At 46.0% G+C, this 12,748-nt stretch overlaps 1 protein-coding gene across 1 annotated transcript in view; it reads right to left on the minus strand.

Moving 5' to 3' along the window:
* Positions 1–12,748, minus strand: part of RGS22 (regulator of G protein signaling 22) — a 151,803-nt gene that overhangs the window by 82,774 nt on the left and 56,281 nt on the right. The window contains exons 12-15 of the mRNA XM_056124946.1: positions 8,934–9,069; positions 7,037–7,649; positions 2,478–2,639; positions 518–692 (exon numbers count right to left, since the gene is read on the minus strand). Of these exons, the coding sequence (XP_055980921.1) occupies positions 518–692; positions 2,478–2,639; positions 7,037–7,649; positions 8,934–9,069 (1,086 nt within the window). The remainder of the gene's footprint in view (positions 1–517; positions 693–2,477; positions 2,640–7,036; positions 7,650–8,933; positions 9,070–12,748) is intronic.

The following is a 12,748-nucleotide window of genomic DNA, read 5'->3' on the forward strand; positions in this document are numbered from 1 at the left end:
TGGTGTCTGTCCCCAATATCCCAAATACCAGTAACAATGATGGGTCTCATTCTCCTAACCCTGAAAGAGCCTTGAATATGGCATTTTAAAATCTCAGGGCTAATGACTCCAGAGGTACAAGGACTAATTTTTGAAATTTATTCACTCCTGGCTCTGTGTTCAGAGATCACTCCTGGCAGGCTCAGGAGACCAAACGGGGTGCTGGGACTCGAACCCAGGTTGGCCATGTGCAAGGCAAACACCCTACTGTGTGTACTATCACTCCAGCCCCTTTCTCTCTCTCTCTTTTTTTTTTGATCACACACGTTTGAAGCAGCACTTGGGCTACTTTGCAAAACACACACTCCAGCTTTCCTTATTCTAATTGTTGCAGCATACACAACCACCCAAAATTAAATCAATCAAATAAAAGTGAAGCTGAAAAGAAATGTGAACGACCAAAACCCCCCTGAGCAAGTCATGCCATCAAGGACCTGTGAACTTTGTCAGGAGATGGTCGGACCCCACCCAACCCTACCTGCATCCCCGCTATCCGAGGGAAGCAAGATTTGGGCCGTAAGGGCAGCAGCGTTGCCATTTGTGGGAAGGGGTCCACGTCTTTCCTGGGTTTCTGCTGACGAATGTGCCAGAACTTGAGCTGGGCACTGGCGATCTTGGTGGCACGCGAGTGGGTGATACAGAATTGAGGAGCCCTGGGCAGAGGGAAAACAAAGGAAAAATGAAGTGAGGAAAAAGGCCGTGCAAGTTTCACGCCTCCAAAAGGGGAGCCTGCCGGCTCACCTCAAGTCAGGCCGGGCCCCGTTTCTGGTAATTTCCACTTTTTTCCCTGTTCGGTCTTTTGGGGGTTATTGTTATTGGGACCACACCCCGCTGTTCTCTGGACTTACTCCTGCCTCTGTGCTCAGGGGTCACTCCCAGAGGGGTTCAAGTTGCCCCATGTATGCCAGGAATACAACCAGGGTCAACCGTGAGCAAGGGCCCCACCCAGTGTAATATCTCTCCAGCCATATTTTAGCAATATTTTACTCAGCTGGGTGGTGGGTGCTAAAAAGGTCCATGAGAGCATAACTTACAGCTTTCGATATATCTTAAGAAGAAACAACCTCTTCTACCAAAAACGTCCAACACGTGGAAGTAATCTGGAGGACAGACTGGGGGAGGCGGCCAGAGCAGTGACAGGAGACGGACACAGTGTGCCCGCATCTGCCAAGTGAAGGAAGCCAAGTGAGTGCCACGCTGAAAGCCTGGGTGACCTGGAAAAGGCTCACCCCAGCCATCCAGTGGCTCTCTGCCCTCGGGGGCACCCCTTTCTGAGTGAACCTCTTTCCTCGCTGAGGCCGTACTCCAAGCGGGTATCACCTCTTATCTGGATCCCACACACCCTCTGCCTTGCCTTGCCTTCTGCTTCTTCAGTGGACACTGACAACTAGTCATAAGTCCTCCTCATACCTGTGCCCTTAGCACAGCGCTGGGCTGAAAGGAAGCTCCAAAATGCTCAGAGACAATACACTATAATATGAGCTACAAGTAACTCTTTACACACACACACACACACACACACACACCACATACCACACATAGACACACACAAGACACACACACAGACACACAGACATACACTCACACAGACACACACAGACACACACACACACACACACACACACACACACACACACCAATCTGATAAACTACCCGTGAATAATCGAAATCAAATGGTGCTTATAAAGCAACCCCAGAGCTTCAGTTCTGTCCAGTTCTAGAAGGGACTGAAATTCTCCCATGTCTGTCTGTCTGTCCCTCCCATTGTTCATTGATTTGCTCGAGCGGGCCCAGTAACGCTTCCATTGTGAAACTTGTTGTTACTGTGTTTGGCATATCGAATACATCACGGGTAGCTTGCCAGGCTTTGTCGTGTGGGCAAGATACTCTCAGTAGCTTTCCAGGCTCTCCGAGAGGGGCAGAGGAATCGAACCTGGGCCGAACCTGGGTCGGCTGTGTGCAAGGCAAACGCCTTACCCACTGTGCTATTCTCCCATACAGTCCAATTATCTAAATGTTATTTACTTTAATGAAGGCCAAAGAAAGATACAATAATCTTGTTATTATAAATTCCTAAAAATGACATGTTCATAAGACAAAAAAAGATGTAACGTGACTAGACTAAGAAAAATGAAAGTCCCTAACTTTAGGGGAGAGGTGGAGACTCAATGGCCTAGTGCTTGGGGGACCAAACTCAGAGCACCCACATACAGAGCATGTGCTTAAAAGCCACTAACTCTGGGTTTCAGTTTGGGGGCAACAGCTGGTGGTGTCAGGGCTTACTCCTTCCTCTGTGCTCAGGGCTTATTCCTGGCAGAACTCAGGGGACCACACGTGGTACCAGGGATCAACTGAACCTGCATCAGCCCCATGCAAGGCAGGCAACCTGCCCACTGTACTCTCCCTGAACCAACCTTGATTCATGTCCTTTTTCTTACCAATACAGAAGTAAAGGTTTAACCACCTCCACTTGGATATTAGTTAAATGCTCCTCATTCCACTGAGATCCCTCAAGCAGTTTAAACTTGGTTAAGATCTCCATCGAAAGGTAGCGCTCTCCGTTGCTCACCAGGTAGAGTCTCTTCATCTTCTCAAGATGTCTGGAATGTGAGCAACACACAATAAGAGGCAACATTCAACAGGCCCAAAACGGTGGTCTCCAAAGCACATCTGGGGGCCAGAGTGATAGTACAATGGGTAGGGCATTTGCCTTACACGCAGCTACCCGGGTTCGATCCCTGGCATCTGATACGGTCCCCTCAGCACCGCCAGGAGTAATTCCTGAGTACAGAGCCAGGAGCAACCCCTGAGCGTTGCTGGATGTGACCCAAAAAGAAAAAAGAAAAAGAAAAAAAAAACGCTTCAGGCACTCCCAGCCAACTCTCAGTAGCTTTCTGGGACAGTAGGTCAATGCAAAGGCCCAAGAAGGTGATTGTTCCTGGACCCACTGATCTCAGGGACAACTCCAAGCCATGATGGAGCCAGAGACTCCAGAACCTCCCCCTGGTACAGCGGTGGGCAGGGATCACACCCGGGCCAGTCACATGTGAGGTACGTGTGAGGGGCATGTGAGCCCTAGAGTCATAGGGGAAGCAGGACAGGACAGTGCAGACAGCCCGTCTCTGCTGTGGGACAGACAGACAGAGCTGTGGAACGAACAGACAGACAGCCATCTCAGCTGTGGGACGGACATACAGCCTGTCTCAGCTGCGGGATGGACAGACAAACAGTCCATCTCAGATGTGGGATGAACAGGCCCAGCGGCCCTGCAAAGATCTGCCTGGCCTCGTTCCCTGTGACCTTGGTAAAATAAGCACTTTGCTGCTGGGCTGAGGGTGTTTAGAGGTTGACCTTGGAGACCCTATTGTGATCCAAATGGCCCATGGAAAGAAGGCAGGGAGGTCAGGGGTCATGGCAAAAAGATGCAAGGCTGGAGAAAAATTTGATTCCATGCTCTTGACTTTGAAAGTAAGGGGCCACAAGAACAAGCAAGCAGGTACCTGCAGAGGGTGCAAAAGGCCAGGAAAGGACTTTTTTCTTTTTCTTTCTTTCTTTTTTATTTTTTGCAGGGGGTCCTCCCAAGCAGTGCTGAGGAGGTGCGGGGGCCATACCTGTAATTTTCGGCCAACCAGGACAGTAGGTCAATGCAAAGGCCCAAGAAGGCGATTGTTCCTGAACCCACTGATCTCAGGGACAACTCCAAGCCACGATGGAGCCAGAGACTCCAGAACCTCCCCCTGGTACAGCGGCGGGCGGGGATCACACCCGGGCCAGGCACATGTGAGGTACGTGTGAGGGGCATGTGAGCCCTAACTGCAGGACTAGCCCCCAACCCCAGGGGAGGGAGTCTTCCCCTGGAGTGTCCAGAAGGAAAGCCACTCTGCAGGCCCACTTAGATTCAGCCCTGCAGCAGTAAGAGAGAACATCTGAGCTACTGGAGGCTCCAAGTTTGGGATTTTGTTGTTATTTGTTCCAGCAAGAAAATCCAGTTGCCGAAAGGATCTCGGTGAACCTGGGGAGGCTGCTTGCATGTGATTCCCCAAGTACTAATAGGGGTCTCAATGGTGGTTCTGACCTTGCCCCCACCCCACGCTCCACTCAGAACCAACCCCAGCCCCAAGTAACGGAACTCTTGCTCTCGGGACCAGTAACAACTCAGTCACTGAGACTTTGGGTGGTGCAGGAGGTAGAATAGCCATATATCAAAACTATAAATGCTATTATTGAAGACATATTATTTAAAATATTATTTTAAAAATAAGATAGAATGATTAACGTGAAGGACAGGAGAACAGTACAGTGTAGGGCACTTGCCTTGTGTATGAACAACCAGGTCCCCCAAGCCCACCAGTTGTGATCTCTGAGTCCAGAGGCAGGAGTAAGCCCCGAACACTACCAGTGTGCCCCTCACTCTGCCCACAAAAGAAGAGAATGATTCATATGAAGAGACTTAGAATTTATGTAAAGAAATCTATGTGACACAGACTCACCATTAAATCTCAGAAGAGACAGAGATTAACAAAATGCAAAAATTCACAGGTACACTGGTCTCCCAGCTGAAACTCTGGGATGCCCTCAGGAGAGGGAGGGGTGAGTCCCTGCCCTACCGAGCCCTAGTTGCATCCACACCCACATTTGCCACCATGCCAATGGCCAGACTCTACTGTCTATAGACGAAACACTGCAGAGATGCCAAACTGCCAAAACGTCCAGGTACACCGGTCTTCAGGCTGAGAATTCTGGGGTCTTCTCAGAGAGGGGGTAGACAGCCCCCCAACTCTAACCCCCATATTTCTGGAAGCCCCAGAAGCCACCCAACATCCCCCAACTGCTGCCATGTAAGTTCACAGCCCAGTTAAATATTATATAATACTGACATTCCAGTAGGAAAACACCAAATTAGATGGGAAATTAACATCAAAGCCAACTAAGCTCAATAAATAAAAACACAGAAGGCTCAACTGACAACAATAGCTCAGTAAATGTGCAGGCAAGGACTTAATGACCCCATGATAAAATGTAAGAATTTTCACAAATTTTCTTCTACTAAAGTATTTTTAATAATACCATTTGTCATTTAGTTGTAACAAGCAATATAAAATAAATTATTTTGTGCCTGCTAAGGGGGCATGCTTGGGAAATTTGGGAAAATGGAAACAATGGTGGAGGGAAGGTCACACTGGTGGTGAGATTGATCTTGGAATATTGAATGTAACAAATGTATAGTGAACCACTCTGTAAAACATGGTATTTAAATAAAGGGTGAAAATCCGTGTGAATAAAATTGATTTTATTATTATCTATTCTTCTAAAAGCATAGATTATTTCATTCTTTTTCCCTGTACTTATATCACTCAAACTAATATTCTAGGATTGGTTTCTATTTTATTTAATTATTTTGTTTTGGGGTCACACCTGGTGGTGCTAGGGACTTACTCCTGGCTCTGCACTCATGGTTCACTCCTGGTGGAGATCAGGGGACCATCTCAGGTATAACAGATTGGACCCAGGTCAGCCACATGCAAGTTGAGTGCTTTACCCTCTGTTCTGTCTCCACAGCCCAATAGGATTGGTTTATAAAACTACTGAAAAGTACAAAACAGACATGGTAACCTCTCAGTATCTGTATGGCAAACTATAATGCCCAAAAGGAGAGAGAGACAGAGAGACAGACACAGAGAGTGAGAGAAGAGAGTGAGAGAGAGAAAAATAAAGTGCCTATCATATACTAGTAGAACTGCACGAGAAAAGAACCTCTAAACCCTTCAAAAAATAGTGAGAAGAAATGAACAGACGCTTCCTCAAAAAAGAAATACAAATGGTCAAAAAGAACATGAAAAAAATTCTCTACATTGTTAATCATCAGGGAGATGCAAATCAAAACAACAATGAGATATCATCTCACACCACAGAGACTGGCACACATCAAAAAGAACAATAACAACTAGTGCTGGCATGGATGTGGGGGGAAGGGACTCGCATTGTTGGTGAAATGCTGACTGGTCCAGTCTTTTTGGAAAATATGGGCATTCCTTAAAAAACTAGAAATTGAGCTTCCATGTGACCCTGTAATACCACTTCCGGGAATATATATCGAGGGTGCAAAAAGCACAGTAGAAATGACATCTGCACCTGTATGTTCACTGCAGGACTGTTCACAATGGCCAGAATCTGGAAACAACCTGAGTTCCCGAGAACAGATGACTGGTTAAAGAAATTTTGGTACATCTACACAATGGAATACCGTGTAGCTGCTAGTAAACATGAAGTTATGAAATTTGATTTTAAGTGGATTGTAATGAAGAGTATCATGCTGAGTGAAATGCGTCAGAAAGAGAGGGTCAGACATAGGATGACTGCACTCACTTGTGGAACCTAAAATAATATGAGACTGTGACCTCAGGACAGTAGACACAAGGGCCAGGATTATTGCTCCATAGTTGAAAGCCTGTCTCATGAGCTGGGGGAGAAGGTAGCTGTGACAGAGAAGGGATCACTAAGTCAATGATGGTTGGAGGGATTGCTCGGGATGTGATATGTGTGCTGAAAGTAGATAAAGAACCAAACGTGATGGCCTCTCAGTATCTATATTGCAAACCATAATGCCCAAGAGCAGAGAGAGAATATGGGGGAAATTGTCTGCCACAGAGGCAGCAAAAGGGTCGGGATGTGGGGGGCAGATACTGGGGACATTGGTGATGGAAGATGCACACTGGTGGGGGGAATGAGTGTTCAGTTATTGTATGAATGAAACTCAAACATGAAAGCTTAGTAACTGTATCTCATGGTTATTCAATAAAATGAATATAAATAAATAAATTGCCTGTCATAGAGACAAGCTGGGGAGTGGGAAACTGGGGACATTAATGGTGAGAAATGTACACTGAGGGAGGGGTGGGTGTTGGAACATTGTATGAATGAAACCCAATCGAGAACAGCTTTGTAATTGTGTATGTCACGGTGATTCAATTAAAAAAATAATATAAAGTAGAAATACCTTTGATGTCTGTCACAGTGCTTCAGAGCCTTTAATCTTTCTATATCCATCCACAACCATAAGTATTTCTCTCCTAAAGTGCCTTTGATAAATTTCTTAAATCTCTCAAACTCCTTCCTGTTCCCGATGTCGTATGTCCCATGAGACAGACACCAGTCGGCCCTGCTTTCCGAAGGCAAGCTCTCGCTCTTCAAACTTTCCTTCTCTGCTATTCCTTCAGACTTTTGCATGGTGGTCTCAGTTGTTTCAACTGGCTCCAAATCCTGGTGAAGTTTAGGTTTGTAACACTCTTCCACCACCACCTTGGAGACGTTGGTGAAATTCACATAATTGGGGTGCCCTTGATATGGTGACCCTGCGACCTGGTAAACAGATTCTCTCAAAATATATAATATGTAAGATTTTAAAAATTCTTCACAATTTCCAAAATGCAGGGTCACGTTTTCTTCAACATCCCGTTGGGAGTCAAGGTATATTCTCAGGAGAGCTTGAGAAGTGGTGTCTTGTAGACACGTAGACCCAATATCCTCTTTGAGATCAGAAAGAGTGTTCTCAACATTCGACATGGTCTTCTTCGCCCAGGAATGGGTTCTGTTATCAAAGATGGCACTCTCTGTATTAAAAGTCACAAAGGGCAATGAGATCAGATTAGGGGTAGGAAGAGTTTAGTATTTATGAACAGGATGGCATTGAGCCAGTGTGCCAAGCTAGTCCATCACGGGGAGTGACCACACAGATTGGGCTAAAGCCACATTTAAAGGCGTCTAAAGCCACATAGCCACATTTAAAAGTGTCTAAAGCCACATTTGGGAACAGTAGTGGGGGAGTTAATGGGGAACTACCATTAGGTATTAGGCCAATTGGCCTATTAGGCCAATAGGTATTAGCCACATCTTCCTGGACATGGGAGGGAACAGCAAGATGAGAAGGAACTTATTTCACATCCCAAATATAGCTACTAATTTACTATATTTCAGCCTGACACAGAATGCCAATTGACAACATCAATATGCAACTCTAGTGAAGCATCAGAATGTGTATGTTACACTATTCTTGATACGTTAGTATTTCATGTTGTACAATAAAGTAAAATTAGCTACCAAAAACAATGAGCTCAAGAACTGGAGTCAGAGCAGCAATTTTCACAAATGTGCTACTGCATCAAAAGGATGCAATTCCTGTCACACACTCTGTCATGAAATACACAAAACAGCACAACACTCTTTCTAAAGATGGACTTTGAAGCTCCATTTTCCTCCCTCTCCCCTTTCCTTTGACTTAATTTATTTTGTGTTATTTTGTTTTGGGCCACATCTGGCAATGCTCAGGGCTTGAGCACTGGGTCACCTGGCTCTTGGCTCTTCACTCAGGGATCTCTCCTGGCAGGTCTCCAGGGACCATATGTGGTGCTGAAGATCAAAGCCAGGTCGGTCACATACAAGGCAGCAGCCTAGCCATTGTACTATCTCTCTGATCCCTAGATAGATTCATACAAGAAAAACATAGTTTTCTTTATAAGTCTTTCCCCTCTTTTGCTAACTTACTCACAGGTATTTGATTTCTTGAGACACAATTGTGAATTTTAAGAAAGTAGCAAGTGGAACTGGAGCTGGAGGGTGGGTGCAAATAAGTTTTTCTCTCCAAACACTTAGAGTTTACTGTAAGATAAAAACATCAAAAAACACAGCAGGAGAGATAGGAACAGTGGATAAGGTGCTAATCTTCGATCCGCAGTTCTCCATATGGTCCCCAAGCCTCCCCACCAGGAGTGATCCCTGAGTGCAGAGTCCCTGACCACTAGGTGTGGCCCCCAAACAAATAAACAAATCAAAAAAACCAACAACAGAAAACAAAGAAGAGAGAATCTCTGACATCACTCTTGTTCTTTCCCACTTACCAGACACAGAGGTGATGGTTGGTGTTGGAGCTTCAATTTTGTTGTAGCAAACATAAGAAGGTAGGGAAAAGGTAGCCACAGTTTGCTGGCTTTGCTTTGCTAAGGTAAACCAATCTTTGGTTTGGGTATAGGATGCCTGGAAAGAAAGAAACAGGTTTGTTTAACACGATATTAGCACACTCAACCTCCCACAATCTGGAAAAGTCATCAGACTAAACTCCGACCAGCATAGAACAGGACGTGCAAAGAAAAATTATTCCATAAACGGTAAGAATTGTGCACAGATAAACCCATTAGCAAAGAGAGTCGAGGAGAGAAAAGTTGAGATTATTTTCATGCTAGGCGACTAGAAGGAGAGGGAAAGAGAGACCCATTAAATTCTTCTCCATTTTTCAGCCAAAGGCAAGCAATCCCACCCTTTCTGGCTCACTGCTAATTCTCTCACCTGAACTCAACTGTCCGAAGGCACCTCGGTGCCTGGCTGCCCCTCGCTGGTCATTCCCATTCACAAGTTTCCCAAGGATTTCAGTCCCCCAGTCTTGTCCGACCGGGTCCACTTTAACAACTCCCTGCTAATATCACAGAGACTTGCCTCAGCGGCACTGGAAACTTCTCCAAGCAGAACTCAAGCCTAAAGAATCGGTTCTCAGAACTGTGCTTGGGCCGAAGGCTGTGGTGGCTGATTCTGTCTCCACTGCCCCGGCAGGGCCTGTAATGTCCCTGTCAAAAGTGCATCCTCGAGCACCCAGAACTCATGCCCAAACTGGCCTGCAGCGACTCACACCCCCATTTCTCCAGGAAAAGTCCCTCTGCCTGCCTCTTTCAATAGTGTCCTCACCTGCTTATCCAAGGAAGCCCCCATTGTTTGACAGCCCAGTGGGACCCTCGTGTCTCTGTCTGGATTAGCTGCCTGGTCTCAGTCTTAAAGAACATTCACAGGAGGGATGGAGGCGTGGTGCTACCTCCTGGCTTGAGTGAATCAGGTCACATAAGGAGGCCAAAAGCAAGTGAGAAAACACTGGGAGGTGCTATCTCTGTGTCACTGTCCCGCTAAGAGGGACAGTTTCCTTGGCGGATGCAAGCTTTGAAAGACATTCATTTCTTCTTGTTCTCTTCTCTCCCTGACCATGGAAAACAAGTCATCTGTGCCAGGGATGTGGCTCAAGGTGCAGAGATCCTGTTTCCTGTGTACAAAGAGGCCTTGGGTTCCATCTCCACTACATCCCCCCTTCCAGTACCTTAAACTTCCAGCCTCAGGCTGAGAGCAGCCCTGGTGGCCCTCAAGGACCACGGGTTTGTCCTCCCACCACCCCCCTAAAATATATATGTACATATATTATATTTATATTCATTTGTATATTTATATATGTATCAGTAGTTGTTTGATAATAAGTTTAAGACGAGAACTCCCAGAATGACCACCAACTGGGAGCTCTTTGGCACTATTGTGGCAACATGGGAAGATGCCATCGTTGACAACATTGACGAGAAATACAATCGACTGGTTCAGCACCTCCATGTTTGTGCGAGGAATGCCAAGAGAGAGATAGCACAAAAACACGCCTGTCTTCGAAAACTCTCGAGCTCATTCGCCAACATGGCTTGGCGCAAGCATCAGGCAACCGCAAGCGAATGTCCGAGTTCACAAAGCAGTGCAGAGAAGTGATAAAGGAAGATCTCAAAGAGAGAAGAGCAGCAATGCTGTCAGATATGGCAGAAGCCCGGAAAAGCATTTGCAATGCCCTCCTGTCCTTTGCCAACTACAAGGCCAAGATGACTGCCCTATGACATCCTGATGGATCTATCACATCTTCCAGAAGGGCAATGAAGATTATCCATGACTCCTACTCGGATCTCTTCGATAGCCATGTCCACCTGCCCACATACCAAATTCCGCAGGATGGATATGTCGTTCCCAAAGTTCTCCCTTCCGAAATCTGACATGCCATTTCATCGGTAAAGAAGCAAACAGTACCCAGCCCAGACAAAGTCAGACCCGAACACCTGAAGAACCTGCCGTCAGTACTCATCAATTCACTGACTTGGCTCTTCACACACTACCTGTCTGAATGCAAGTTTCCATCCCAGTGGAAAACCAGCAGGACTATACTACTGTACAAGAAGGGAGACATTCACAACATTGGCAACTATTGCCCGATCTGCCTGTTGTCTGTCGTCTACAAGCTGTTCACTCGAGTCATCCTGAATCGGATTGGCAGAACACTAGATGAAGGACAACCATGCGAGCAAGCTGGGTTCCGCAAAGATTCAGCACAATCAACCATATCCACACAATAACCAAGCTCATTGAGGTTTCTCAGGAGTTCAAGATGCCGCTCTGTCTAACGTTCATTGATTTAAAGAAGACCTTTGATTCTGTTGAGACGGAAGCGGTCGTTGAAACCCTAGCAAACAGGGTGTTCAAACGCAATACATCAGGATCCTCCATGTATTACAAATTCACTACCAGGATCTCACCATTCTACAAGAAAGTGATTATCCATGTCTAGAGGGGTTCGGCAGGGTGATACCATTTCACCAAAACTCTTCAGTGCCACCCTCGAGAACGTCATGCAACCACTGGAATGGGAAGGAATGGGAGTGAAGATAGATGGTCGGCAACTATACTACTTCCACTTCGCTGATGCAGATCGTTCTAATAACACCAAACATTAGCCAAGCAGCACAAATGCTTGCCGACTTTGACTTGAGTGTGGAAAGGTCGGACTACAGCTGAATCTTAGAAAGACAATGTTTGCAAGAAATGGTCTCATTCCTGAAGTTCCATTCGCTCTCAATGGAACAAACATCTCCGAATGCAACAGTTACGTATACTTAGGTCGAGAAGTCAACATGATGAATGACCTGGCACCTGAGTTGCACAGAAGGAAGAGAGCGACTTGGAATGCCTTCAAGAGCATCAAAGAAATAGCTAAGAGGATGAAGAACCTCTGATTCTGGGCACATCTCTTCAATTCCACTGTTCTTCCTGTATTAGCATATGCCTCAGAGTCCTGGGCCCTATGAAAACAGGATGAGAATGCTATTCAGGTCTCCCAAAGAGGAATTAAAAGAGCTATGCTTGGAGTATCACACTTCACTGAAATGAGAGAAAGAATCCGGAGTTCCGACCTCCGTCAACGATCAAGAATCAAGGACACTGTCTTGTTTGCCAAGGTGTCAAAAATCAGATGGGCTGGACACGTAATGAAATTTGGAGATGACCATTGGACTAGAGCCATTACCGACTGGATTCCACGGGACATCAAAAGATCATGTGGCCGCTCACCTATGAGATGATCAGACTTCTTTGTCAAGACCCTGAACAATCGGTTTGAGGCTCTTCGTGTTCCTAGAATGAGAAGACGCCATTGGGCTACACTAGCACGCGATGGGGATGAATGGAGATGTTACTGGAGCCCGCTCGAGCAAATCTATGAGTAACAGGATGTCAAGTGATCAAGTGATCAATAATTATATGTAACATTGTTTTATATATATATATAACAATGTAGCACTGTAGCACTGTCCTTGCATTGTTCATCAATTTGCTTGAGCAGACACCAGTAACGTCTCCATTGTGAGACATGTTGTTACTGTTTTTGGCATATCAAATACACCACGGGGAGCTTGCCAGGCTCTGCTGTGTAAGCGGGATACTCTCGGTAGCTTGCCAGGCTCTCTGAGAGGAACAGAGGAATCAAACCCGGGTCGGCCGCATGCAAGGCAAACGCCCTACCTGCTGTGCTATGGCTCCAGCCCAATATATAACAATAATTTTATATATATATGTATATATACCTATTACGAAGCAC

The sequence above is a fragment of the Sorex fumeus genome, unplaced genomic scaffold (genome assembly GCF_029834395.1).
Source record: "Sorex fumeus unplaced genomic scaffold, SorFum_2.1 ptg000053l, whole genome shotgun sequence".
NCBI classification, from domain to species: domain Eukaryota; kingdom Metazoa; phylum Chordata; class Mammalia; order Eulipotyphla; family Soricidae; genus Sorex; species Sorex fumeus.